Genomic DNA, 26,987 nt, shown 5'->3' with positions numbered 1-26,987 from the left:
GTCCTCCCGTCACATCGTCACTAGACACTCTGTCCTTCACCGCATTGATACAACGCAGGAACATCCTTCTTGTCTACTGTGTCTCCCCTCCTGGTGTGTAAGCGCCTTCTGGCGAGGGACCCTTTGTCTCATTCACCACTGTGTTCCCAGCGCCTCTCACGACTCCTGGCACTTAATAAATACTAGTCGAATAAACTAAAATATCTCAGACTAAGTGATATATACAAGATGTCAAATCCAATAACACATGAGTGCTGGTCATTTCCGTGAGATGAAATTACCAGGAATCATTGTGAGGTCCCGCGTTTAGATTCAGGAAGTTAGTGTTCCTGGACAGACTGGGAGATCCTGGCTCACTGTGAGAAATATCTGGAGGGTTGGCAGCCAGCAAACTTGGTGATGCGGCCACCAAAGAACTTCTGGTGGGAAGGGGAGGTGGGGGAGGGGAGCCTGATACACTTTTAGGCCAAACAAATGGGAGTTTGGTGACTAGAACGTTCTTCGACAATTGGCCTGCCAGGCCCCATCCGGAGCATCTTGTTTTCTTGGAGTGCCAAACTTTGGCAAGAGTCTAAATCTGCTCTGTAGGGAGAACAGGGGTGCTGGGGCCACCATCCAGCAGAAGAGCCATCAGATAACAACTCCATGTGCCTCTAGGTGGCAGCACAAAGGACGGGTCTGGCTCTTAGAGGTGGGCCAGTGTCCAAGGGAAGAAATTTCTAACACTAGAAGCTTCCAAAAATGGAATGTGCTGCTCTATTCATGGAAATAAATACTTTCAGCTGCAAGTGACAGAAAATCCAACTCAAACTGCTCTAAGTTAACAACAAAAAGGTGGGGCTGGGGTGGATTTTTTGGCTGATAGAACTGAAAATTCTAGGGGTAGAGTGTAGCTTCAGGCATGGCTGGATCCAGGGACTCAAAGGCTGTCCTCAGGACCCTGCTTCACTTTCCATACTGAGCTCTGCTTTCCTCCACGTTGGTCCTTTCTCAGGTTCCACCCCTCAGAGCAGTGGGTGGTCACCAGCAGCTCTTGGCAGATATTCTATCTTTTCTGTTCTCCCAGGAGAAAGTCCCCAAAGAAGTCCAGATGTCAAAACCCATGGGATTGACTTGGCAGTCACATGCCCATCCTAGAATCACTGTAGCCAGAGAGGTAGGACAATTGGCTGGGGCTATGTCCCGCTCCTGCTTCCAACCCAGTCCCCGTGGCCAGGGGAAATGCAGGGCTCTGATAGGCTGGGCCTGGGTCTCAGGCCACTCCGGGAGCCAGGAGAGAAGTCAACCCGTCTGAGCCACTTGGACTGAGGGTGAATGAGTTTGTGGGAGGTCCCCAGCTCCCAGATCAAGAAACCGAAAGCTACCAGCACCCCTGTGCCGCTTTCCCCCGGGTCAACTGCCTTGCACCCGAGGTAACCCCTGTCTCTTCTCCTGCCAACATAGACTAGCTCTGCCCGTGTGTGTTCTCCATATAAATGGGATCTTGAGCACATACTCTTTTGTGCCTGATGTCTTTCTCTCAGCTTTACATGTGTGAGATTCATTTATATTGTTGAATTTATAGATCATCCACTCTCACTGCTAATATAACATTCCATCGGGAGAGGAAACCACAGGTTATGTTTCCATTCTACTGCTGATGAGCACTTGGGAAGTTTCCGTTTGGGGACTGTTATGAATAGCGATGCTATACTCTTGTACGCTTCTTCTGGCGCACCTGTGCTGGCGCTGCTGGTGAGTGTATCCCTAGAAGTGGAATTAATTGCCGGGTCGTAGGGCCTGTGTGTTCACCTTTAGTAGATGCTGCTAAACAGTTTTCCAAAGTGGTTGTACCAATCCGCATTCTTGGAGCGGTTCTAAAGCCTCGGGACTAGCTGACATCTGTGTCCCATACACACTGAGAGCGACAGGTCTGGGCTTCATGGAGAGTTGGGGCTTGTTAGCAGCTGCATCCTGGGTCCTGGGCCCACAAAGAGGGAAAGAGTTCCCATCTTTCTCCTGTCCCCTCTCTGGTATTTGATTCTGTCCTGCCCACACTATCCTGAGTCTTCCTCTTTTAGGAATGAGGTTTTTTGTTTTTTGTTTTTTAAATGAAAGCTTCTTTCTTGCTTGCTTGCTTGCTTGCTTGCTTGCTTTCTTGCTTGCTTGCTTGCTTTCTTGCTTGCTTTCTTTCTTTATTTATTTTTGGCTGTGTTGGGTCTTGGTTTCTGTGCGAGGGCTTTCTCTAGTTGCGGCGAGCGGGGGCCACTCTTCATCGCGGTGCGCGGGCCTCTCACTGTCGCGGCCTCTCGTTGCGGAGCACGGGCTCCAGACGCGCAGGCTCGGTAGTTGTGGCTCACGGGCCTAGTAGCTCCACGGCATGTGGGATCTTCCCAGACCAGGGCTCGAACCCGTGTCGCCTGCATTGGCAGGCGGATTCTCAACCACTGTGCCACCAGGGAAGCCCTAGGAATGAGTTTTTAATATCAGAGTGTTTCCCTGCATCCCAGATGGATGAGTGTAGTCGAAGGCTTCATTTCCACAGCGCTGAGGTAGCCCCATCCACCCCTTTGGCTAGAGTGCTGGGGGGTACCTGCTCTGTGTGCTCATCTTAGCCTCAGGACTGAGTGGCCAAAGATGCCTTCCTGAGCTTGGCCAAAGCATTGTAAATGGATTTTCCAGAATTCCTGACTGTCCTCCACATTTTGAGTCAAAAAAAAATCCTTTGGCCTGGCCATTCTCAGAAAGAGGAACCCAAAGTAGGATGTGGTTTCACAATCAGAGGAAGTGAATCCCAACGGTGGTGACATGGTAGCACAGGGTGACATGCTGTCTGCAGCTCAGAGCAGCTTCTGCATCTAACCAAGGGTGAGGCCTGGGGCCAGCTGGCAGAGCCCCCAGAAGAACAGCTCTCTCAAACTAAATGCTTCCTTTCAACTATTTTTAAAAGTCATTTACATCTCGGAGGATGTGTCCCTAGGGTAAGGAAGTATTTGTCTAAAGAATAAAAATGATAAAACATGAAGGAAAAAGATTTGACTACATCAACATTCAAAACGTCTGCTCCTTAAAATGACACATAAACAAAGTGAAAAGATGACTCGAATCAGATATTGCCAACTCACTCAAGCAACAAAAGAACTGAATCTAGAGAATGTAAGAAACTCTGCAAAGCAGTAAGAAAAAGACAACCCCACAGAAAAAATGGGCAAAGTTTATAAGCTGCATATTTGCAGAAGGTAAACATTTTAAGGATAATCAGAGAAATGCAAATTAAAACAAGAGAGCATTTCACGCCCACCAGATTGGCAGAAATGAGTAAATTTGACAGTACCAAGTGCTGGCAAAAATACGGAGATTAAAAAGTTAAGGATGTGGTGATACCTGTTGTAGGTTATACTTATGATCTGACAATTCCACTCTTAGGCATATGCCCTCTACCTGCACTGCCCAGTACGGCAGCCGCCAGCCACATGTATTTCTTGAGCACTTGAAATGTGGACAGTATGATTGAGGAATGGGATATTTGAACATTTTATTTAATTTTAATTCATTTAAACATAAGAATTCATACTCGATTTGGTCATTGGAAAACTTAAGTATATTTGGAACAACTGGAGTCTGTGAACCTACCTTTTTAACCTGTTAATTGTATGAAATCCACATAAGATGAAATACTTCTGATGAAAACCTAGCATCCGAGTTGTCCTGTAAGTGTAAAATACACACCAGATTTCAAAGACTTAACACCAAAAAGATGTAAAATATCTTGTCGTTTTTCTGTACTGATAACATTGAAATGACCATAGTTTGGATATATTGAGTTAAATAAAATAGATTACTAACTGAATTTTATCTGTGTCTTCTTACTTTTTAAAAATGTGTCTACTGGTAACTTTGACATTACACCTGTGGCTCACATTATATTTCTCTTAGACAGTGTTCACCGAGACTCTCACTTGTACACAAGGAGATGTGTGCAAGAATGTGCGCTGTAGCATCATTTGTAATAACCAAAATGAGTAGACACGAACCTTGAGGTTCCTTAACAAGAGAGGGGGGCTAAATAAATTGTGGTTTATTTACACAGTGAAATATCTCCCAAGAGTTAAAATGAATGAACTAGAGCTACATGTATCAGCATGGATAAATCTAGATTGCGGCGTTGAGTGGCAAAAACAAATGCAGAAGACTCACTAATCTATACAATGCTTTAAAGCATGGAAAAATATTAGGAATTGTTTGTGGACACATTTTAGTATCATAAAAGGATAAAAACATGCATGGAAACTCTAAACAACCAGAATCCAGGTGGTGGTAACCCTGAGTGGGAGAGAGACTCAAAGACCTCTTATTGTGTCTGTAACATTTTGTTACTTACCGGGCAGTGGGTTTGGTATGGCTGAGATACTTCAACAGCTTGTTTGATGGCTAAAGCCGTTTTCAAGCCATTTGGTTTCTGGTCAAAAAGTTTCAAAGAACTTCAGCCTTCGATCCCTCTCAAGTCTGGGGTTGTCTGCCCAGTGATCCTGCCATTTTCCATCTTTGCTGGCTGGTGGCCATGGTGAGGTCTCCCACTTGTGTGTGTTCCTGAGAAGATATGATTTGGCATGGGTTTGTTGGTGGTTTAAACTGGGGGCACTGCCGTGAAGGATGCGACAAGAGTGCCTGCAGCTGAGCCTAGACAGTGACCTGGGGCAGCAGGAGCCACAAGCCACCTCCCGGCTGGGACTCCATCCCAAGCTTCCTGCTGACAAGAGTCCTGACATCCTGTTTTCCAAAGGGTCCTATTAAAGGACTCACGCAGCACACCTTAGGGCCTCACTTTGCCTTTGCTTCCTTTGCAGGACGATTGGTATCCGAGCATTAAAAGAGCAGGATGCCCCCCGGGGTTGACTGCCCCATGGAATTCTGGACCAAGGAGGAGAATCAGAACGTGGCCGTTGATTTCTTGCTGCCCACGGGGGTCTATCTGAACTTCCCTGTGTCCCGAAATGCCAACCTCAGCACCATCAAGAAGGTACGATCTTGACCTTAAAACTAGTTCTCAGTGCTTGGAACTCAGAGAAGCAGACAGATGGACTCTCGCAACTCTCAGATTTGAGATCCTCACCTATGAATTTTAAAAGATATGGTGGGGGGGCTTCCCTAGTGGCACAGTGGTTCAGAATCCACCTGCCAATGCAGGGGACATGGGTTCGAGCCCTGGTCCGGGAAGATCCCACATGCCGCGGAGCGACTAAGCCCGTGCGCCGCAACTACTGAGCCTGCGCTCTAGACCCCGCGAGTCACAACTACTGAAGCCCGCGCACCTAGAGCCTGTGCTCCACAACAAGAGAAGCCACCTCGATGAGAAGCACGTGCACCGTAACCAAGAGTAGCCCCTACTCGTGGCAACTAGAGAAAGCCCACACACAGCAACGAAGACCCGACACAGCCAAAAATCTTAAAGAATAAGATAAATAATAAAACAAGTAAATGAAAAAAAAAAAAAAAGATATGGGAATTCCTTGGCAGTTCAGTGGTCAGGACTCCACGCTTTCACTGCCCGGGGCCCAGGTTCAAGCCCTGGTCAGGGAACTAAGATCCCGCAAGCAGCGTGGTGCGGCCAAAAAAATTAAAAGATAAAAATAATGTCCAGGAATTGTTTAAAAACTCACAGTTGAAATCCACCTAGCTGTCCAAATTCAGCTCCCGCCTTTATCATGGCACGTTTACCCTCCCTAGATTCCTGTGACAGCTTCAGGGTGCTGGTTCCCATGGTGGCCTTTCATTCTCTCCGTAACTGTGCCATCACGTTTGAAACCACACCCCGTCCACGGCCGCTCGAGTTCTACCGTCTTTTGTCTTCAGAGCCGCCATTGTAGTCAACATCATCTTTGGAAATGGTTTTGGGCTTTGTTGAATCTTCAGCGTGGATTACTGAGTCAAAGGATGAACTATCTGCATGGTATTTGGTAGATCTTGTCTTGTGACCTTTCAAAGGGCTTATCCCACTTGCAAAGGGTGGGATTTAATGGGTCACGGCAGAGGACAAGTCCTTAGCACGGAATTTGAAAAGCTATACTTGGGAGCAGAAAACAAAGGAGAGAAGCGACGGACCATCCTTGAGTTTTGTTTTGTTTTCTAATCTTCCCTTCCTGGGTGTTTCTTTAAAAATGAAATTTCTTTTTTTTCCATTTCAAAAGTACTATGGACACATTGAAATTTAGGAGAATAAGAAAAAGTAGAAGGAAAAAATTACCCATGATCCAGCCATATGAGACAACCACAGTTAACACTTTGGCTGTTTCCTATTTTCTTTTCTATGGAGTGGTTTCTTTTGTGATAGTTCTGATTATGAATTTTTAACTTTTTTCTGAGTTAACATTATAACATCCTTTTCATGTTATTAACCTTGTGTAAATATCACTTTAATCTTTTTTTTTTTTGCTTACAGGGCTCTACATGCATATTATTAAAATTCCAAATACCACAGAAATATAAAACACATCAGTCGCAGCAGTCTCACCTCATATCCCAGTTCAATTTCAATTTCTTTTTTTTTTTAAGATTTTTTTTTTTTTTTTTTGATGTGGACCATCTTTGTTGAATTTGTTACAGTATTGCTTCTGTTTTTCTGTTTTTTTGTTTTTTGGTCGAGAGGCATGTGGGATCTTAGTTCCCCGACCAGGGATCAAACCCACCCCCTGCATCGGAAGGCAAAGTGTTAACCACTGGACCGTCAGGGAAGTCCCCAGTTTCAATTTCTTAATATTTTAATTTATACCAGGGACCAGAGAGTTAATATTCTAGGCTTTGCTGGTCATATGATGTTTGTCACAACTACTCAACTCTGCCGTTGTAGGGCTGAAGCGGCCATAGACGGTGTGTAAGTGAATGGGTGTGTCTGTCTTCCAGTAACTTGGCAGACTGTAGCTTGCAGTAGTTAATACGTTTATCATCGTTTTTTACGGGAATGGGCTTGAATTACAACTGCTGTTCCACAGCTTGGGGTCTTTTCCCACTTAATGCTGTATCTGGGAGCCCTGTGTGCATTGGTACAGGTATCCTTGGATTCTGGGTCACACACGCCTGTGCTATCCCTTTGCATTGATGGACCATAATTATCCATCCCCCGTGGAAGAAAAATAGAGCTGTTCTCTCCTTTTCCATCTTCTCTGTGACTCAGCGGTGAGCACCTTTGCACTAAAACTTGGCGCCCGCGTGGCGCTCCTGTGATCCCCGGGGACTCCTCACTCCGAGGCCACACACCGGACACAGCCCGCAGAGGCGTTTATGGCCCCCTCGGTGTGTGAAACTTTTCTGAATTACTTGCCACCATTTAAAGATCAGGGTGATGAACCAGGAACGATTAGCTGGGTGCCTGGAGGTCAAGTCTGGCTGGCCGTCTCTCAGGATAGCCTACAAGGGAGACCGTAGGACCCACCGCTCCGCTCCAGATTTAGCGCCCACCTGGCCCCCTTCATAGAAGGGCAGGGACGGAGACTCCCGGTGACCCTGTGGTCAATGCTCAAGGGATGGAGAGAGTAGCGGTCCTGGGATCTTGCCTTCGCCCCCTTGTCAGGGTCGTGAGACCAGCCTCCACCTGCCTCCCGGCTCCCTGGGGCCCCGCCCACCTTAGGGGAGGAGCTGACCGGCTGCTTTCCCTCCCAGGTGTTGTGGCGCCGAGCCCAGTATGAGCCGCTCTTCCACATGCTCAGCGACCCCGAGGCCTACGTGTTCACCTGCGTCAACCAGACCGCGGAGCAGCAAGAGCTGGAGGACGAGCAGCGGCGGCTGTGCGACATCCAGCCCTTCCTGCCCGTCCTGCGCCTGGTGGCCCGCGAGGGTGACCGGGTGAAGAAGCTCATCAACTCGCAGATCAGCTTGCTCATCGGCAAAGGTACCCTGCTGAGGCCGGGCCGTCCGACCTCCGCTGGGCCCGCCCCCGCCCCGCCCCCGAACCCCACGCTGACCCGGCTCCCCTGCCCCTCAGGCCTCCACGAGTTTGACTCCTTGCAAGACCCGGAGGTGAATGACTTCCGAGCCAAGATGCGCCAGTTCTGCGAGGAGGCGGCCGCGCACCGACAGCAGCTGGGCTGGGAGGCCTGGCTGCAGTACAGCTTCCCCCTGCAGCTGGAGCCCTCGGCGCGGAGCTGGGGGCCGGGCACCCTGCGCGTCCCCAGCCGGGCCCTGCTCGTCAACGTCAAGTTCGAGGGCAGCGAGGTGAGCGGTGGCTCTCGCCGCCGGCCGGTGTGCTGCATGCAGGCTGTCGTGTCCACGGGGGACGCTTCCCCTGTGAGACTCCCAGTCACCCACCAGCCTCCCCGGTTCATCCTCCTCCCAGCAACATCGGGTGGTATTTGTAGGGTATCCATTGCATACGAGGGGCTTGGCCGAACGTCCCACCAGGCGAGTTCCGCGATGCAAAGTGACCAAGAGGCTTTGGCCCTCGGTCCACTCATGCATCCAACAGGTATTTCCTGGCGTCGGCCACGTGCCGTCATCAGAGCCTGCCGTCGTGGAGCTCACGTTCGGGGGGGCAGGGGGCGCCTAATACTTGCAGATGGGCCAGCCCACCCCCTGTGCCCCAGAACCCCGTGGGCTCTTCGCAGGCGTGGAGGGCTGACCCTCCCTCCTCCCCCTAGGAGAGCTTCACCTTCCAGGTGTCCACCAAGGATGTGCCCCTGGCACTGATGGCCTGCGCGCTCCGGAAGAAGGCCACGGTGTTCCGGCAGCCGCTGGTGGAACAGCCCGAGGACTACACGCTGCAGGTGAACGGGAAGCACGAGTACCTGTACGGCAGCTACCCCCTCTGCCAGTTCCAGGTGAGGGCTGGGGTCCGGGAGCGGCTCCTGGGTCCCCTGCAGTCCTGGCCTGGGGCCCGGGTTGGGGCGGCGCGGGGGGAGCTGGTCCTCGCCCCTCTCGAGCCCGACAAGCCAGACCTCGGGGGTCACGGTGAGAGTGCGCCCTTGCTGGGCTGGCTCTCCCCGTGAGCACAGGGAGGTGGGCGGGGGCAGGAAGGGCCAGCAGGAGAGGCCCCAGAAGGCCTGGCGTGGGCAGGGGCCAGCGTGGGGCATCCCCGGGTAGCCGGTCGTCCAGGGAACAGTGGAGCCGCTCACCCCGCCCCCCATCTCAGTACATCTGCAGCTGCCTGCACAGCGGGCTGACCCCCCACCTGACCATGGTGCACTCCTCTTCCATCCTCGCCATGCGGGACGAGCAGAGCAACCCCGCCCCCCAAGTCCAAAAGCCCCGCGCCAAACCGCCCCCCATTCCTCTGAAGAAGGTGAGCCGGCGCCCTGCGCTTACCCTCCCCCGCAGCCCTCCTTCCCACCTGTGGTCCAGCCCTGGCGCCTATTGGGCGCCGCCCTGGACCAGCCATAGGTCCAGGGGCCCCTTGTCTCATGCCTTCTGGTTGCTCGGGGTTGAGAGTTGGGCCTCTCGGCTGGGGTGGACTCCTGTCTGGACTCCCGGGGCAGCCTCCAGGCCTGGCGCTCGGGCCGCCTGCCCCTCCTGTCTCCCGTGCTGTAGGCAGAACTCCATGCCCTGCAGCGCTCGGGGGTCTTGGGCCCCCTGGGGCACCCGCGCAGCAGGTTTTCTGGTAAAGGATGGCAGGAACCTGAGCCTTGCCAGAAACCTGCAACACCCTTGAGGCCGCGGTGGCCACGCGCCGGTGGCCACGCGCCCTGGCAGCGGCCGGGAGCGCGAGCCTCCCCTGAGTTCCCTGGCTTTAACGCCCCCGCTTCTCCCCTCCACCCCGCCCAGCCTGCCTTGGTGTCCCTGTGGTCCCTGGAGCAGCCTTTCTGCATCGAGCTGATCCAGGGCAGCAAAGTGAATGCTGATGAGCGGATGAAGGTAGGGGCTCCTGGGCCGGGAAAGGCCCGGGGAGTGCGTGTTTTCTGCACAAACACGGTGGCTGTGGCCTGGAGGGGTGGCGGAGGAAGAAGTGGTGGTGGGGGGGGGGGTCACACGAAAGCCACCTGACCACATTACCCAGCATCCCTGCCGGGCGTGGTGATGAGCTGCTTCAAAACAGGAAAGGGGGAGGGGAGCAGGCCGGCCGGCCAGAGAGGACAATTCGGAGAAACCGGGCCCAGCGACTTCTGGGTATTGACTTTGGTGGAGGTAGTGGGGCCAGGCCCAGCCCAGGGACAGAGGACCTGCGGAGCCTGGGAGGCGACAGGGGCAGAAGGGGAGCCGCTCCAGCTGGGCCGGGGCCAAGGCCGCCTCTGGGTCGTTCACACGCCCACGTCCTCTGGCCTCAGGACGAGGGGTGGGGGAGGAAGAAGTGGTGGTGGGGGGGGGGTCACACGAAAGCCACCTGACCACATTACCCAGCATCCCTGCCGGGGGTGGTGATGAGCTGCTTCAAAACAGGAAAGGGGGAGGGGAGCAGGCCGGCCGGCCAGAGAGGACAATTCGGAGAAACCGGGCCCAGCGACTTCTGGGTATTGACTTTGGTGGAGGTAGTGGGGCCAGGCCCAGCCCAGGGACAGAGGACCTGCGGAGCCTGGGAGGCGACAGGGGCAGAAGGGGAGCCGCTCCAGCTGGGCCGGGGCCAAGGCCGCCTCTGGGTCGTTCACACGCCCACGTCCTCTGGCCTCAGGACGGCCCTGTGAGGTGCAGGTTTTCTCGTCCTGCAGGGAAACCCGGGTCCAAGGAGGTCGGGGCTCTTGGGGGAGCACTGTTTTGCTGGGGTAATTTCACGAGCAGGGCAGGCGTGGGCTCCCGTGGATGAATCCTGGAGGGCTGCATGGGGCAGCTTTCTGGCCGGGCGAGGAGGAGGCAGGGCGAGATGTGCAGGCAGCATTAAGTCCTCCCCTGCCTACAGGGGCTCACACCATTCTGAGCAGTGGGGGCACCCTTGGGTGCTTGAGCTACGAGGACCCCTGGAGTTCCCGAGCCCCGATGGGGAGACGGAGGCCCAGAGCAGGGAACCGACACGCCCCAGGGTCCCGCAGTCAGTGGGGAGCACAGCCCACGCCGCCCTCCCCTGCCCCCCAGGACCACTCCTCCCCCGCAGGCAGCCAGCCCTCCCTTTTCTGGACCACCTTCAAGCACCTGGCGGGGGAGGGTTCAGACCCACGTGAAATGAGGACCACCTTTCAGGAGGAGATTCGAGCCTTAGGTGGGAGGGACGCCCGGGGGCGGGAGAGGGAGGCTGGGCCTCTGCCGCCTGCCACCCGCACCGCGCCTTCCCCAGCTGGTGGTGCAGGCCGGCCTCTTCCACGGCAACGAGACGCTGTGCAAGACGGTGTCCAGCTCGGAGGTGAGCGTGTGCTCGGAGCCTGTGTGGAAGCAGCGGCTGGAGTTCGACATCAACATCTGCGACCTACCGCGCATGGCCCGCCTCTGCTTTGCGCTCTACGCCGTGATCGAGAAGGCCAAGAAGGCGCGCTCCACCAAGAAGAAGTCCAAGAAGGCGGTGGGTGGGGCCGGTCGGGAGGCACTCCGTGATGGGCCCAAGTCCAGTCCCGCAGCCCGCCCCGGGGCCACTGCTCATCCAGCATCCCAGCTGGCACGCAGCCTGGGGATGGGGTCCGGGAGCGCCTGTGAACCCCAGCCTCTCCACACCGCGCGTGCGCACGCCGCACGCACACCGCCCGCACGCACGCACGCACACCGCACGCACGCACGCACGCTGGCCACCACCCCTGCCTGCCGTGTGATGGTGCTGGGTTCCTGGGCTTATGAGCACAGCGACTTGGAATATCTGGGCCTTTGGTCCTTGCGGAAACCCGGAGGGAGCTCCCTGCCCTGGAAGGACAAATGCAGTGTCCTTGCGGGGAGCGGGGTGGCCTGAGTCAGCAGCCAGTTGGAGACAGAGTGGTGGTCGAGCACTGAGTCACTGGGCCCAGGATGTGACTGACCACGGAGCCACCCTGACTCACTCGTAGCTGAGCTGGGCCAGCTCCCTGGGGCCTGTGTGGTTTGTTTGAGGCTTTCTCAGGAGGCCGAGAGTGGATGCATCCGGGAGCAGAAGGGAGCCGAGGGCTGACTGACTCTGCCAGCTGCTTCAAAGGGAGTCTGGGCCAGGGTGGGAAGCCTGGTCTGGCTGGGCCCATCCTGCCCATGAGCAAACGGAGGCTTTTTGGCGGCTGGCTGTGACCCGCCCGGCTTCTCTCCCAGGACTGCCCCATCGCCTGGGCCAACCTCATGCTGTTTGATTACAAGGACCAGCTCAAGACCGGCGAGCGCTGCCTCTACATGTGGCCCTCCGTCCCAGGTTGGCCCAGGCCAAGAGGGAGAGGCAGAGGCCGGGGGGTTGGGGAGGTGGGTCCCACACGAGATGACGTTCCCCTTGCAACTCCGTCTGTCCTTGTATCCAGACGAGAAAGGGGAGCTACTGAACCCCTGTGGGACCGTGCGGAGTAACCCCAACACTGAGAGCGCGGCCGCCCTGGTCATCTTTCTCCCTGAGGCGGCCCCCCACCCTGTATACTACCCTGCCCTGGACAAGGTCAGTGAGGGGGCCCTCGCCATTTGGGGTCCAGGACCCACGCTGCCCAGAAACCTCGAAGCTAAGGGTCAACTGTCCCGACCCTGCCTCTGGGGCTCCCTCCCCAGGACACGGTCCCTGCACCCCGTGAGTTGCCCGGGGCTGGGAGCTGGGTGCCCACACACGCTTGGGGGCTTCCTTGACTCTCTGGAATCCTCATGTGTCCTAGAGCAGCGATTCTCAACCAGGGGCCGCTCTGCCCCCCGGGGGACTCTGGGCAACGTCCAAAGACATTTTTGGTTGTCACAGCTAGTGGGAGAGATGCGCCTGGCGTCTCACGGGTGGAGGTCGGGGTTGCAGCTAAGCGCCCTACAGCACGCGGGAGGGTCCCCACCACTGAGAGGCGTTGGCACACAAAGTCGGCAGCGCCGAGGTGTTGACACCGGCCCGGGGGCCCCCCGGCCAGGCTGGCCCAGGCCCCGGGTCGCCGCTGACAGCAGGGTCGCTCTTGCAGATCCTAGAGCTGGGGCGGCATGGGGAGCACGGGCGCTTCACGGAGGAGGAGGTGAGCTGGGGGCCGTGGGCGGTGGGGCGTGGACCTGGCTGCAGCCCTCACCACCCCCCCCAACCCGTGCCCCTCAGCAGCTGCAGCTGCGGGAGGTCCTGGAGCGCCGGGGGTCTGGGGAGCTGTACGAGCACGAGAAGGACCTGGTGTGGAAGATGCGGCACGAGGTCCAGGAGCACTTCCCCGAGGCGCTGGCCCGGTTGCTGCTGGTCACCAAGTGGAACAAGCACGAGGACGTGGCCCAGGTGGGCGCCGGGGCCGGGGCCGGGGGAGGGGGCAGAGTCTGGCGCCAGACCGCAGCCTGCGCCCGCCGCCCTGACCACCGGCACCCCCCAGATGCTCTACCTGCTGTGCTCCTGGCCCGAGCTGCCCGTCCTGAGTGCCCTGGAGCTGCTGGACTTCAGCTTCCCCGACCGCCACGTGGGCTCCTTTGCCATCAAGTCCCTGCGGAAACTGACGTGAGTCCCGCGGGCTTCCTCATCTTCAGAGGGCGGCCTTGCCGCGATGGCCCGGGTCTAGGCGCTGGCTGGGGACCTCTCCCGGGGGCCTGCTCAGGTGAGGCTGGCCTCCCGCCCCTACCCTGCCCCCTCGCCAGCGGCAGGCCCTCTCCCGAGCCGTGGCGCTCCGGGCCCCAGCCAGCCTCCCTCCTCTGCAGGGACGACGAGCTTTTCCAGTACCTGCTGCAGCTGGTGCAGGTGCTCAAGTACGAGTCCTACCTCGACTGCGAGCTGACCAAATTCCTGCTGGACCGGGCCCTGGCCAATCGCAAGATCGGCCACTTCCTCTTCTGGCACCTGCGGTAGCTGGACTCACCTGGAAGGCCACGGGGAGGAGGGGCCTCTTGGCTGCGGGCCTCGCGTTTCCCGCCGGCCAGCCCGGGTGTCCTCGGTGGCTGGGTCCTGCCGGGCTGGGAGGGGCTGCGTGGCCCCGCCTGGCGAGGCGAGGCTCAGCCCCTTCTTCCTCCCTCCAGCTCCGAGATGCACGTGCCCTCGGTGGCCCTGCGCTTCGGCCTCATCATGGAGGCCTACTGCAGGGGCAGCACCCATCACATGAAGGTGCTGATGAAGCAGGTGAGGCTCGGGGCCCCCGCACCCCTGCCTGGGCTCTGCTTTGGGGCAGAGTTGCCCCGGCCCCCGTAGAAGCGCGTGGGCCAGGCCGAGGCGCGGAGCCTGCCCCTCCCGGCCTGCCCACACTGCCCTCCCATCCTCCTGGCCAGGGGGAAGCGCTGAGCAAGCTGAAGGCCCTGAACGACGTCGTCAAAGTGAGCTCCCAGAAGACCACCAAGCCCCAGACCAAGGAGCTGATGCACCTGTGCTTGCGCCAGGAGACCTACCTGGAGGCCCTCTCCCGCCTGCAGTCCCCGCTCGACCCCAGCACCCTGCTGGCTGAAGTCTGGTGAGCCCCAGGCCCCAGCCGGGGCCTCCCCACCTGCTCCCCTCCCCCCAGGCCCCGAGGGGCGCCCGCTGCTGACTGCTCTCTGGTCCGGCAGCGTGGAGCAGTGCACCTTCATGGACTCCAAGATGAAGCCCCTGTGGGTCGTGTACAGCAATGAGGAGGCGGGCAGCGATGGCACCGTGGGCATCATCTTTAAGAACGGGGACGGTGAGCAGGCCGGGCCCGGGGAGGGGCCCGCTGAGGCCTCGGCTTCCCCTCGCCCTGCCACACTACCCTCGGCGGGGCGCCTTGCAGTGGGGCGGGGGGCGGATCTCCTGGAGGGCGAGCTGACGAAAAGGCAGAGTCTTGGGACTCGGGGGCCTGGGCACGGCTGGGATTGGAGGACCCACCGGAAACTCGTGCCTTTCCTCCCCGGGGGCGGCCGCGCAGACCTCCGCCAGGACATGCTGACCCTGCAGATGATCCAGCTGATGGACGTTCTGTGGAAGCAGGAGGGCTTGGACCTGAGGTGAGAGGCCCTCCTGTCATCCACTTGTGCCTGCCCCAGGCCTAGGACCGTACCCCGTTGGAGGGGTCCCCTGTCAGAGCTGACATTACCACCTCAGCTGGAAAAATGACTGGCTCTTCTAAGAAGAGCAGGGACCAGTCTGAAACTCGGGGTCAGCCAGGCGATAGGGCCGCAGGATGAGGGTGGAGAAGGCCAGCCCTAGCCCTTTGCCCTGTCTCCCTCCATTGGTCCCTTTGCCTCAAGCATCCCTGGCTTCCTGCCCCATCTTCTTCCGAGCCACCTGGATTTTTCTGTCTGAGCAAACATGAGTTCAGCCCAGGTGCCGACTCTTCCTCTCTGCCTCTTGGGTGCTGGTGTGACCTCTCCCAGGAACCTTCCCTGGAGCCCTGGGAGTCAAGGGCTCGCCCCCAGTACCTGCCTCCTCTTTTCAGCAGCTTGAGTAGCAATCTCCTGCAGCCTTTCTGGGTTAAGCTCCTCGGGGGTAAGAAGCCCCTGGGACAGCCCTTGACCACTGTGTCCGCCTGCCCCTCCTCCCACCTGGCTAGGATGACCCCTTACGGCTGCCTCTCCACTGGGGACCACACAGGCCTCATCGAGGTGGTGCTTCACTCAGACACCATCGCCAACATCCAGCTGAACAAGAGCAACATGGCGGCCACGGCTGCCTTCAACAAGGATGCTCTGCTCAACTGGCTCAAGTCCAAGAACCCTGGGTAGGTTTCGGGCCCAAGGGACGGACGCCCTCTCCTCCCCAAGAGGCAGACTTCGGGAATCAGAGGCAAGGAGGAGGGCCTTTGACAGTCTCTGTGGCTTCTTGGCTCAGCCGAGGACCATCCCACAGATGCTGTGGGGTGAGGGGGCGTGGGGGAGTGGGTCAGGTCTCTGTTCCCACATGTGTCAGTTAGTTATTGCCGCGTAACAACCACCCAGAACTTAGGGGCCTAAATCACAAATCTGCAACTTGAGCTGGCTCGGCCGAGTGGTTCTTCTGCTTTTATCACTCATGCAACTGCTCTCGTCTGGTAGTTTGACTGGGCCTGGAGGGTTGCACGTCTGGGGCTTCTCTCCACGTGGCCTCTCATTCTAGCCTCAGCTTCCTTCCACGGCAGTAGGGAAGGTTCAGGAACTGCAAGGTGTCTTAAGGCCCAGGCTCTGGAAGGAGCCCAGCATCACTTCCTCCACGTTCTGTTGGTCCAAGCAAGTCACAAGGCCAGATTCAAGGGCAGGGGACATAGACCCCACCTCTTGGTAGAAGAAGCTGCAAAATGGTGTGGCCGTGGTTTCCATCCCTGCCCCCCAGGGAGGCCCTGGATCGAGCCATCGAGGAATTCACCCTCTCCTGCGCCGGCTACTGTGTGGCCACGTACGTGCTGGGCATCGGTGATCGGCACAGCGACAACATCATGATCCGAGAGAACGGGCAGGTAGGGGTGGTGTGGGGCTGCCGTGAGCATGGCGCCTGCTGCCCGGCGCTGGCCCGCTGGCCGTTCTGCTCTGCACACGGCTGCTGGCAGGGCCCCCTAGCCAAGCCCTTCCAGCTCCCTCTCCCTCCCCAGGCTCCTCTGGGTGAGGCACCCTCCTTTTTGACTCCTTCTGGGTCTTGGCTCTCCCCTCCCCTCCCCTCAGCTGTTCCACATTGATTTCGGCCACTTTCTGGGGAATTTCAAGACCAAGTTTGGAATCAACCGTGAGCGAGTCCCGTTCATCCTCACCTATGACTTTGTCCACGTGATCCAGCAGGGGAAGACGAATAATAGTGAGAAATTTGAAAGGTGAGGGTGCCTCAGACCCCCGCGATGCCCCTTGGTGCTGGGGGCCCCAGGCGGGGTGCACTGGGGGCGGTCAGTCAGAGGACGCGGGTGAGGGCGGGCTGGCCGGGGTGCGGGTGGACGGGAGGACCCAGGGCCCCCTCCCTGACCTCCCACTACAGGTTCCGGGGCTACTGTGAAAGGGCCTACACCATCCTGCGGCGCCACGGGCTGCTCTTTCTCCACCTCTTTGCCTTGATGCGGGCGGCAGGCCTGCCTGAGCTCAGCTGCTCCAAAGACATCCAGTACCTCAAGGTAAACGCCAGGGCAGGGCCCCGCCAGGCAGGAGACCGGGGAGCCCCAGGCTCCTCGAGGCAGCCCCCCCTCCCCCCGCCAACCCCCGAGCGTGGTGGACCCACAGGGCCCTCCTGACTGGTGTGTGCTCACACCGGCCTGGGACCCGGGTCTGGCGGGAAGCCGCCGGCTCTGGCCCCCGCTCCCGTCCTCCGCAGGCTGCGGGGGTTTCCACTTGTACAAGAGGGCTCCCTCCGTGGTTAAAAACTGTCTTTCCTTCCTGCGTCTTTTCAGTTTATGAGACGCTGGGGCGGGGAGTGATGTGGGGGGGGGGGCACGGCCCGCGAGTTCCTGGGAAGAAGCCGCTCCCTCCCTTCTTCCTCCTGCCAACTTCCAGTGGAGAAGGCCAGGCCGCCTGCCTTCGGGGCCAAGACCTCCCGGCTCGAGTTGACATCTTAATTTTGAGGATGGGGCGGGGCGGGGGCCGCCTTGGTTGGGGTCGGAACGAAGAGCTCTTCCCAGGGGAGGTGTTGGGTGGCGCCCTCCTGGCTCCCTTGGTGCAGTTCTCTTTCTTAGGAGGGAGCGTTACCTGCCCAGAGAGGGTGGAGGTGCAGGGAGACGGGGCTCCCTGCTGAGCAGGGCCCAGGCCCCTCCGTGGGACGCCCATTGCTTCGATCTCGCCTCAGGATTCTCTGGCACTGGGGAAGACGGAGGAGGAGGCTCTAAAGCACTTCCGGGTGAAGTTTAACGAAGCCCTCCGGGAGAGCTGGAAAACCAAAGTGAACTGGCTGGCCCACAACGTGTCCAAAGATAACAGGCAATAGCAGCCCGTCCAAGCCCTGGGCCTGGAGACAACCGAGCTGTCAGTCTTGGGAGCCGGGCACCGTCGGCCACCCTCCAGGGCCTGAAAGGCTGGACGGCATCCTTGGGAAAGAACCTACACAACTGCCTTTTGTTTACACTGGTTATTTATTTATGACTTGAAATGTTTCGGGAACTAAACAGCCATACATGGAAATGCACCCTAATGTGGGGAGGGGCACCGTCCTCCCGCTTCCCCATCCGAGCCCTGGGCTTTGATGGGAAGACAGTGTGAACCTGGCACCTCGAGGCCACATCTCGCCGAGGATCTGTGACCGCAAGTCTTCCAGCTGGTGGGTCTGGGGCCGGCAGAGACGATTCTCCCGTGCGGGAGCTGCCTCCTCCCCAGGCTCCCGCCGTGCTGCACCGGTCCTGGTGCCTGGCAGTGACCCGGTGCCTGCTGTCCAGACAGGGCACCCACGCCTGTCCACCCCCTCCACCTGCGTGCCCTCCATTGACTGAGTTCTGGGCAGCCCCCAGAGGAGGCCTGGGTACCCTCTAGATTCAGGGATGATTGCTTTCCACTTTTAAAGCGACTCCTGGGTACGGGAATTCTCTCCTCTCTGCTGTAAAGTGATTCTGTTTGTTTGCGGGTGAGAAAAAAAATAGCCAAACGACTTTACTGAACCTCTGTGGCTCGGGAGAAAGGCCCCAGCGCCCATCACGTATAGCGCACGCTGGCCCTCGGAGACACATGAAAAAGGTCTGAGCTTGATTTAGCTCATCCTGGTCATGGATCAAGACGCAAGCAGGTGTGAGTACTTTGTGCGACTGTACGTAACCTCCCTCCTCCTAAAGCAGGTTTTAGGTCATGAAGGACCTACCTCCTCTCCACAACGCTCACCTTTGAGAACCTGCTCCCAGTACCCAGGCAGCAGAAGCGTGAGAGTTAGGGGTGTGGTGGCATCCTTTCCTCCGACGGTACTTAGCTTGAAATGACTCAGGCCCAGCCTTAGGTGCATCTGAGGAGCTCGAGAAATGCAGGTTCCCGGGCCTCCCTCAGCCTTCTGGAGCCAACTCTGGAGATGGGGCTAAGAACCTGGGCTTCTGGAAGCCCGCAGGTGAGCTTCATGCATTAGCAGCCGACTCGGGACCCACAGGGGTGACACCACTTACCTCTCAAAAGGCTTTGCACGGCTCAGCAGAGCCAGAAGTAGCTGCCCCCTCAGCAGCCCAGGTACACGGCTTCCAGAAGAGTCCAGGTGCCAACTCTGCTTCTTGGTGCACGAGAGGTGGCCGAGAGGTACTGCCCATAGCAATCCATGCCACCCACAGAGCCCCACTGACCAGACTCTGGTTCCCAACTAAGTGCTGAATTCATCAGGCCCACCCACCTGTGTGGAAATAGGAAAAGCCGAGTGTGTGTCTACTTGTTATTTATTTGAGCGAGTCTGTGCTTCCTGGTGTGGGCAGCACACTGCATATACACAGCAGTAGCTGGTTGGGCGCACGGCCTGTGTGCCTGACGAGAAGAGTTATTTTCTATTTTTTTTAATCAATCATTGGATGTCTCTGTACGGGGAAGGTGAGTTCGGCGTAACTGATGTAGGCTCAACAGTCTGAAACGTTGAAATGAGAGGTAAAAACAGATTAAAAGAAATAAAAGCCTTGGTATGTTATGTTCTTGGCTCAGAAAGAAACAAGAGAATGCAGGATTAAGATGAAAACAAGACCGAAAACAACCCACTCTCCCACTGGAGTTAGAACAGACTTTATTGTATGTATACACTTTCTGACCTATCATCAATATACACATCTGAAAAGTGATACCACGGCGGCTACAGACAGCACGGAGGGTCCCGTCTACACGTTAGCGTCTATCCACGGTCTAAACAGAGCAGCGACAGTGACAGTACATGGAGGGGTGGCCACACACGACACAGGACAGCTGGCAGTGTCCTCGAAACTAGCAGTTACGATCACGGAACGGTGTTCAAAATTATTTTCCCCCAGTTTTAGAAATCTAAAAATTTACATGTAAATTAAAAACCACGTGCCGTAGGGGTTTTCGCTCCTGACTGCTGTTCTCTCCCTTCACCACCTACGGGGCATGGGTTTCACCCCCGGGGGCTCTGGGGAGGAGGGGCGCAGGTGCTCAGGGAATCGAGCACTGCCTTCAGGCCACTGGGCGTCATTTCCGCCAGGTTCTGAGTACAGAGCCCCCAGGCCTGTTGCTGTCTCCAGACCAAGTGGTCAGAGGGTCTGCACCATCCACATGATCGAAACATACTCTCACCAGCAAGGAAACCTCCATCTATTCGGTATGGACCCCAAGGCTGCACCTGAGTCCAGGCTCCTGCATGAGGTGCTGCCGGTCCTCGGAGAAGGGAGAAAACATGGCCAGGGACCCCAGCTTCCCCACAGCCCTCAATGGGTAGAATCCCAAAGAAAAGACCTGGCCGTTTCCAGCCTCCAAAGAGGGGTCCCTGATCCAGTCCCCTCCTGCCGGGCAGCAGAGCAACGTCTGCGCTCCTTTTTCTCCTCATCTTGGGGCGGGGGGGCGGGGGATGGGCAGGGTCTCCGGTCCCTCCCCTCCCACGCTCAGTGTCTGCACTCCACTTTGCATCCAGCCCCGCGGATTAGGCTAGCACAAAAGACACGAGGAATCCCAATTTATTTACAAAATATTAAAAAGTCAGTTCATCGTCTACATATTAACCCCATTCTGCCATTTTATACATGCACTAGTTTGGAAAAAATAAAAACTTTTTTTTTTTAAAAAAAAGAAGAGGATTACCAGGTAGGAGTGAGCAACTCTAACCCTTTGTCAAGGAGTCCAGTCACTGCAGCTTCTCTGGAGTTGACATCGGCCGCAGAGCGAGCGTCAGCTCCTCACATAACTTAAGAGCGAGCGGGGCGGACGCACGGAGGGAGCAAGGGGGAGCCTACGGTCCTGTACACCAAGCGCGGGCGGAGATCGGCGGCGGGGAGGCTCTGCAGACCTACTGGCCAGAATGACTTTGTACACCGCGGACCCTCGGGGCGGGCAGAGAAGACAGCAGAGTCTCCTGAAGCAGGCAGGGAGGCGGCGGAGGGCCCGGCCGCGGCTCAGTAGCTGAGGGTGGAGTCGTCCCACTCCAGCTGCTGCTGCCTGTTCGCGGGCTGCTGGTCCCCGTGCTCCCCCTCCTCCTCCTCGCTGCTCTCCGACTCGGCGCTGGTGATGTCGTCCTCCTCGTCCCCGTCCTCGCTCTCCTCCTCCTCCTCCTCCTCCTCCTCCTCCTCCTCGCTGCTGTGCTGGTCCTCATACGTCTGACAAAGAGACGGCCCGGCCAGGCGATGGATCCGGCCCCCTCCCCCGCCCCAGCTTGTGACCCAGGGTTTGTCCACCTGCTGGAAGCCACGTCCCACGACCCAGCAAGAGGGGCTGGACTAGGCTCCTCGCCAAAGACGAAGGTAAACAAAGCTCCGGTCACCACCCACAGCAGGACCACGGCCCTAAAGCAGGCCCCCCCCCCAGGGCCTCAGTTTACCCACGCGGGGTCACGGCGCGGGCCACGCAAAGCGCGTGAGCGTGAAGGTGGGCCGGGCCTCCCTGGGGCCCCGGCCCGCGGCGCTCCCAGTCGGGGTGGCACCGCCCTCGCCTACCTCCATGGGGTTCACGGTGATGGTCAGGGCAGAGTCGTCCCAGTCCATCTCGTTCTCTTTGCCGCCGTCCTGGTCCCGCATGGTTCTCTGGTGAGCAGCCCGGATCCGGAACACCCCCAGGACGATCATGAAAACCAGGAAGCTGACACACACCACGATGACGACGGTCGCGGTGCTGGGGACGACTGCGGGGGAGAGGAGACAGGACGGCGCGATGACGAGACCCGGCCCGGCCGCCGGGGGCCCGCGGCCTCCCCAGACAACGGGCCGGGCTCCGAGAAAAGGCTCAGCACGGGTTCAAGTCTGGGTTCGGCCCCTCGCTGCCCCGTCCATGCTCCGGTCTCCTCGTGTGACGTGGCACGACAGCCAGGCCGCCAGTGGCTGCTCTGAGCGGCGGTGGGGCAAGAGGGGGGCTGAGCTCTCGGCAGGAGTCGGGAGGGGCGCCCCAGGCCTACCTGCCGTCGGGTGGGGCTTGGCCAGGTTGTGACCCGAGAGGTCAATGAAGGAGCGGTGCTCGGGGTGGACGAACTGCGGCTGCGCGGCCATGTGGCTGGCGTGCTCCACGCGGTTGGCCGTGTGGATGACGTTGGCCTGCAGCGGAGATACAAGGGCAGCCTGAATGTGCCCGCGGATGGAACGGACATGCACCTGAGCGGCGCCGCCGAAGTGGGCCCTGGACCGGCGCTGGTGCGTGGAGAGAAGAGGAGAAGCGGCCGAGGAGGCTGCTGTAACCGTGTGATGCCGTCACACAGCCAGGAACCGGCTGCTGCTGGAACAGCTCACTTTTATCGTATCCAATAAAATAATTCATCCACCACAGACTGGAGGAGAGACACAGCACCACCACCGGCCCTTCACCACGGGTGGTTCGAGAAGCCCGGGCACACACATTGCCCCTCTTTTCCCAAAGCTACAGCCACGTGAAAGAGAGCACAAACCCCGGCCTTTATTTCCTTTCAAATCTGCTACCCTGTGGCTCAGAGAAAACACTCGTGGGCTCTTCAGCCCTGTGAGTTTAATTCCGCTGCTACAGGGTCACAACAGAAGTGTTCAATTGCTGAGAGTAACTCTGGGTCCATTTCTCCAGGGCACAGGAGCGCTGAGTGATGTGAAAAGTGTCCGAGCAGGACGAGTGCCCTCTGGCCACTGCGGCCTGAGTCCCCACGACCACGTTCAGTGGAGAGCGGCCCTGCCGGTGCTGGCGGCAGCCCTCGCCCTGGGCCAAGGATCTGTTCACGGCAGGGCTGGCCGTCTGCAAAGAAGCCCCGGCTCCCCCGGCAAAAGCAGTGTCCTATCTCAAGAAACAACCTTGCCCCTCAGCCCGAGGCGCGGACCGCCACTCGGGCCTGACCACCTCCCTCCAGAGGCCGCTGCGGCTCTTCGGCTAAGGCAGCCTGCGAAGGGGGGCACCGTGCTGGGCCCCAGCCCACCCCGCGTATAACCTGTCCCCCCAGACCTCCGCAGGTCTGATGGGGAGCAGCCCCCCCGGCTGGGAAAGGCGACCCACCCCAGGATGAACCCAAACAGCTGCCACCACGAATGCTCTAAAAATCGGCATTTGCAAACATCAGGGCTGTGAGCGAGGCACCCCGTCACCACGCTGCTGGCCCGGCTCAGCACGGCCCGGCACCCACCTCCACCTGGAACTCGTTGCTGACGTAGCGACCATTCAGCTCGGAGCAGACGAGCTTGAACTTCCGGTCAAGCAAGGACCTGGTGTGCCAGTTCCGATAGCGCAGGAGGTGCAAGACCTCCTCGTAGCTGGCCATGGTGTCGACACCTGCGTGGAAGACAGCGGGGGCTGAGCTTAGGGACACGGGCCGAGGGCAAAGGCAGGCTGCAGGCGGGCCCCAGAGCCACCCGGCCGCGCGTCTGGCCTGCCAACTGTGGGGGCGTCGTCCCCTGCTGAGGGGCAGGTGCCACACGCACCCCAAGTCCCACCCGTTACGAGGACGGGACACCAGGCAGAGCTGTGCTTCCCCTCCCGTCTGGGAGAAGGTGTGTGGCTACCACTCATCCTTTCCCGCCTCCTCCAGGGCTCTCTCCAGCCGCTGAGCTGGGAGGAGGTGGGTGCTGAGCTCTGAGCCTTCGCTCTCCCGGTCTGGGGTCTGGCCTCTCACCTGTGAAGACCACGCCCAGGTCAGAGCTGCTCACATCGATGCCCTTCTGCTGCAGGCGGGCCGTGTCCACTTCTAGGCTCTCCTGCTCTTGGTTCAGTGCCTCTCCATCCACCGTGACCTCGCAGGTGTCTAGGTCGTGGACGATCTCCTCCGACACCAGTGACTCTTGAACTGCAAAAACGGCCCAACCGTAAATCGCAGAGGCTGTGGAGCCCAGGGAGGTGCTCACAGCGACAGCCTGTCTGCTCATCCTCAAACTCACAGAGGCCTTTTAGGGACCACGGACAGAGGTACGGGACAGTCATTTTCAAGCACTGGGAGTGCATTATGTGTCTAGGAGGACTGGCCACCAGGAAGGCCCGAGAATGGGGGGCCAGCCGGCAGGAGCACCCCCTACAGCAGCAACCCCTGCCCTGGTCTCCATCCTCGCAACCCACAAGAGCCATCCCAGATACTGACGTCAAGCTGGAAAAAAGGTGAAAGGACCCTCCAGGTGGGTTTCCAAAGATCATAATGAGCTCTAGCCCACGGGTCAGATTGCAGAAGCAGACCCAAGAACAGCATTAAAACATTCAAGTCCACAAAATCACAGAGGAAAAGGGCCAAGAAATAAGTAGCAGCAGTGGGGTTTCAGCTGCCCACTTGTGGGCCACTGGTCCAGGCTGTTACCTGTGGGGTCCTCGTCCCCTTCTCCTTCGGGCTCCACCTCTCTCGTGATGGTGCTAATGATCCGAAGCTCGGGGAAAAGGAAAACCCCCTCCAAACTTTCAAATTCGGAAGCCGCTCGAGCAAAATGGTGGATGCCACTCAGACTGATCTTGGGCTCTTCCGGCTGCAAAACCATCACGTAGCCATCCAACGGGGGGACTGAGAGGCAGGTGGCCTCGTTAAAACACCTGCCAACAAGGAAGAGGATGGAAGGGTCAGGGCTTTAAGAGGCGGCTTCTCAAGCCACACAGACAAAAGCGCTCGGAGGTGGACCACAGGATTCCACAACTACCTAGGGGACGAGACGCCGGCCACTCTCGGAACGTGCTTCCAAACATCACTCAAACTTTGTGGTAACGAGGGACGGATCACCTTTCCTTACAGAAGGGAGGCTGGGTTGACTTAAAAACCTAAATACACACATTTTCTTCTCAAGGGTCACTGAGCAAAGACAGGTTTATTGTTAAAAGTCAGCACATACTTGACCACACTGGTGATTTTGAGTCTTCGGATCCCGGGCGTGGGGAACTGTCGGGAATTCAGGTAGGAAATGTGCTGCATGGCCTTATCCAACTCCCCCACATCCTCTCCCTCCAAGGTCAACACCGACTGACTGGGGTTGGCCTGGATCTGAAATGGCACCAAAACAGAGAGACAGGAACCGAATAAGGTTCTAACTGCAAGAAGCTGAAACCACGAACACTTTGACCAAGAGGATTAGCTTGGGATTGATTTGAATTGGTGACTTGGAGAAGAAAAGCTCACATAATTCCAGTGACCGTGACCCTATTATATGATGGTAAATATCTAAGGCACAGACAGATCTGTGATATAATAAGAAATATATATTTGGTCTTTGTCCCTGGTTTCTGGCACAGAGCTCCTAAAACTTTTGGAATTTCCTGAGGGATAGGGGCAACTTTTTTTTATTCCTAATAAGCCCCTTTCAGCCACCCCAGAATTTACCTTAATGAGGTGACTCTTGGATGCGGGCTGGTGGCCAAAGAAACCAACCATGTGATTACACTGGACCTTCAGCCTCACCTCTAAACTCTGGGGAGGGGAGAGAGACTGGAGATTGAGTTAATTAATCACCAGTCGTCAATGATTTGATCAATCATACCTACATAACAGACCCTCCACAAAAACTTCTAAACGACAGGGTCTGGAGAGCTTCCGGGCCGGTGGACACAGCGAGGTGCCGGGAGGGTGGTGCACCTGGAGGGGGCGTGGAAGGCCCGTGCACCCTCCTCCACTCCTGGTCCTGTGCCTCTCTTCCCCCTGCTTGTTCCTGAGTTGTATCCTTCCTAATAAACCAGTAATAGTAAGTAAACTGTTTTCTGAGCAGTTCTAGCCAATTATTGAACCTGAAAAGGGCGAGGGATTGTGGGAACCCTTGACTTTTTTCAGCCAAGTGTGGGTACCAGAGGCCCGGATCCTTGCAGCTGGCACCAGAGGAGCAGGCATGTGGGGGGCAGTGGGGCCTGGTGCCCAGTTAGTGTCAGGACTGAACTGGATCACGGGACGCCTGGGGAGTTGGGGTCCGGGAGCTGGAGAATTGGTGTGAGAAAGACACCCCACACGTGTGGTGTCGGAGATGCTGCGAGTAAAAGCAGCTCAGGACCGATCACCGATCAATCCTTCTGCTAACAGCCTCCGCACTTGTGCCTGAGGAAGTCGTGGGGCCGTGCAGGTGGGTGCTGGTGTTACCTTGACGCCGCTGCCGCTGTCTTCGGGGACGTGCAGGTCTAGCCCCTCTTTGCAGGTATACAGACAGTCAATCACTTTCTTATCTGTGAGTTTCCCGGAACGGATCGTCAGGCCAGCCAGATTACCTCGGAAAAACTGAGTCATGTGCAGGTCACCACCTGCAGAACACGGGGGTGGAAAAGCAGAAGTTGTGAGTGCAGCCCCCAGGGCCTCCTGCTTCACTTTTCAATGTGATGTTACCGGTGGTGGCAGCCTGATGGGTGGACATGCGGGTTAGTTCCTACCAGATCCTGTTAGCCTTGCGATCGACATGGAAGCGCGATGAGGAAATTAAATGGTTTATGATCATGCACGTGGCCCGGAGAAGAGAGGAGCTGGGGGTCCCTCCCCCGAAGCCCAGAAGCCAAGAGGTCCCGTGAGTGTCCCCACACATGCGGCCACTTCCTGGTAAGGGTGGCCCTTGCTGCACCCATCATCACGGTACACACGTGACGTCCTACCAGCGCCAGCCTCTTCAACCACTGCCTTCTCAATCAGCTGGATCAGGCGCTGGGTTTCTTTTTTTTTTTTTGGCTGCGCCGCGACCACGGATCAAACCTCGGTCCCTGCACTGAAAGCGCCAAGTCCTAACCATTGGACCGCCAGGTAATTCCCCTGGGTTGCTTTTTCTAACTGAGCATACTTGGGGAACACATACAGACTCGGGGATGAACGTACACAGGCAGGAGTAGAAAGATAAAAGGAATGCTAAAATCCCACCCTGCACAAAGCCTAGTATCAAGGCCGCCTCCACGGCTGTTCTGCTGAGTCCCAGTGTGCCTGTCTCCTACTACTGAGGATAACTGGGAAGAGTGAAGACGTTACAAGAAAAAGCCAGAAGGTGGCCCTTGACAGACTGTGACAAAGAGCCAAAACCAGGAGGTACGAAACCCTGTTCTTACACTGAAGGAGAAGGAGAGACCGATTGTCAGCAGCATGCCTCACTCCGGATAAGGGACGTTAGACACTAAATCGTCACTAGGGATTGAGATTTCTAAGAAACATTATTTAAAACTTATTATCAGGGCTTCCCTGGTGGCGCAGTGGTTGC

General features: G+C 57.4%; 2 protein-coding genes across 5 annotated transcripts in view; one reads left to right on the top strand and one right to left on the bottom strand.

Annotated features, from left to right (window-relative positions):
* The window catches only part of PIK3CD (phosphatidylinositol-4,5-bisphosphate 3-kinase catalytic subunit delta), a 30,239-nt gene extending 11,110 nt beyond the window's left edge, over positions 1–19,129 (top strand). The window contains exons 3-24 of the mRNA XM_024125753.2: positions 4,827–4,999; positions 7,636–7,864; positions 7,958–8,187; positions 8,610–8,789; positions 9,101–9,250; positions 9,730–9,819; positions 11,168–11,389; positions 12,094–12,190; positions 12,294–12,424; positions 12,918–12,968; positions 13,046–13,213; positions 13,305–13,426; positions 13,624–13,767; positions 13,939–14,038; positions 14,185–14,363; positions 14,458–14,570; positions 14,793–14,871; positions 15,417–15,584; positions 16,172–16,295; positions 16,498–16,643; positions 16,802–16,934; positions 17,600–19,129. Coding sequence (XP_023981521.1) covers positions 4,859–4,999; positions 7,636–7,864; positions 7,958–8,187; positions 8,610–8,789; positions 9,101–9,250; positions 9,730–9,819; positions 11,168–11,389; positions 12,094–12,190; positions 12,294–12,424; positions 12,918–12,968; positions 13,046–13,213; positions 13,305–13,426; positions 13,624–13,767; positions 13,939–14,038; positions 14,185–14,363; positions 14,458–14,570; positions 14,793–14,871; positions 15,417–15,584; positions 16,172–16,295; positions 16,498–16,643; positions 16,802–16,934; positions 17,600–17,737 — 3,135 coding nt within the window. The 5' untranslated portion in view covers positions 4,827–4,858 and the 3' untranslated portion in view covers positions 17,738–19,129. The remainder of the gene's footprint in view (positions 1–4,826; positions 5,000–7,635; positions 7,865–7,957; positions 8,188–8,609; positions 8,790–9,100; positions 9,251–9,729; positions 9,820–11,167; positions 11,390–12,093; positions 12,191–12,293; positions 12,425–12,917; positions 12,969–13,045; positions 13,214–13,304; positions 13,427–13,623; positions 13,768–13,938; positions 14,039–14,184; positions 14,364–14,457; positions 14,571–14,792; positions 14,872–15,416; positions 15,585–16,171; positions 16,296–16,497; positions 16,644–16,801; positions 16,935–17,599) is intronic.
* Positions 19,130–19,469: 340 nt separating this feature from the next.
* CLSTN1 (calsyntenin 1) overlaps positions 19,470–26,987 on the bottom strand; it is a 93,002-nt gene continuing 85,484 nt past the window's right edge. For all 4 annotated transcript variants that reach the window (XM_024125414.3, XM_024125416.3, XM_024125415.3 and 1 more), the window contains 8 exons: positions 25,898–26,055; positions 24,669–24,817; positions 24,149–24,375; positions 23,480–23,650; positions 22,994–23,139; positions 21,815–21,950; positions 21,360–21,544; positions 19,470–21,023 (listed from right to left, as the gene is read on the bottom strand). In XM_024125414.3, coding sequence (XP_023981182.1) covers positions 20,823–21,023; positions 21,360–21,544; positions 21,815–21,950; positions 22,994–23,139; positions 23,480–23,650; positions 24,149–24,375; positions 24,669–24,817; positions 25,898–26,055 — 1,373 coding nt within the window. In that variant the 3' untranslated portion in view covers positions 19,470–20,822. The remainder of the gene's footprint in view (positions 21,024–21,359; positions 21,545–21,814; positions 21,951–22,993; positions 23,140–23,479; positions 23,651–24,148; positions 24,376–24,668; positions 24,818–25,897; positions 26,056–26,987) is intronic.

The sequence above is a fragment of the Physeter macrocephalus genome, chromosome 3 (genome assembly GCF_002837175.3).
Source record: "Physeter macrocephalus isolate SW-GA chromosome 3, ASM283717v5, whole genome shotgun sequence".
Classification (NCBI taxonomy): domain Eukaryota; kingdom Metazoa; phylum Chordata; class Mammalia; order Artiodactyla; family Physeteridae; genus Physeter; species Physeter macrocephalus.
Note: the sequence above shows the minus strand (reverse complement) of the source record. Positions and strands in the feature narration are given on the sequence as shown.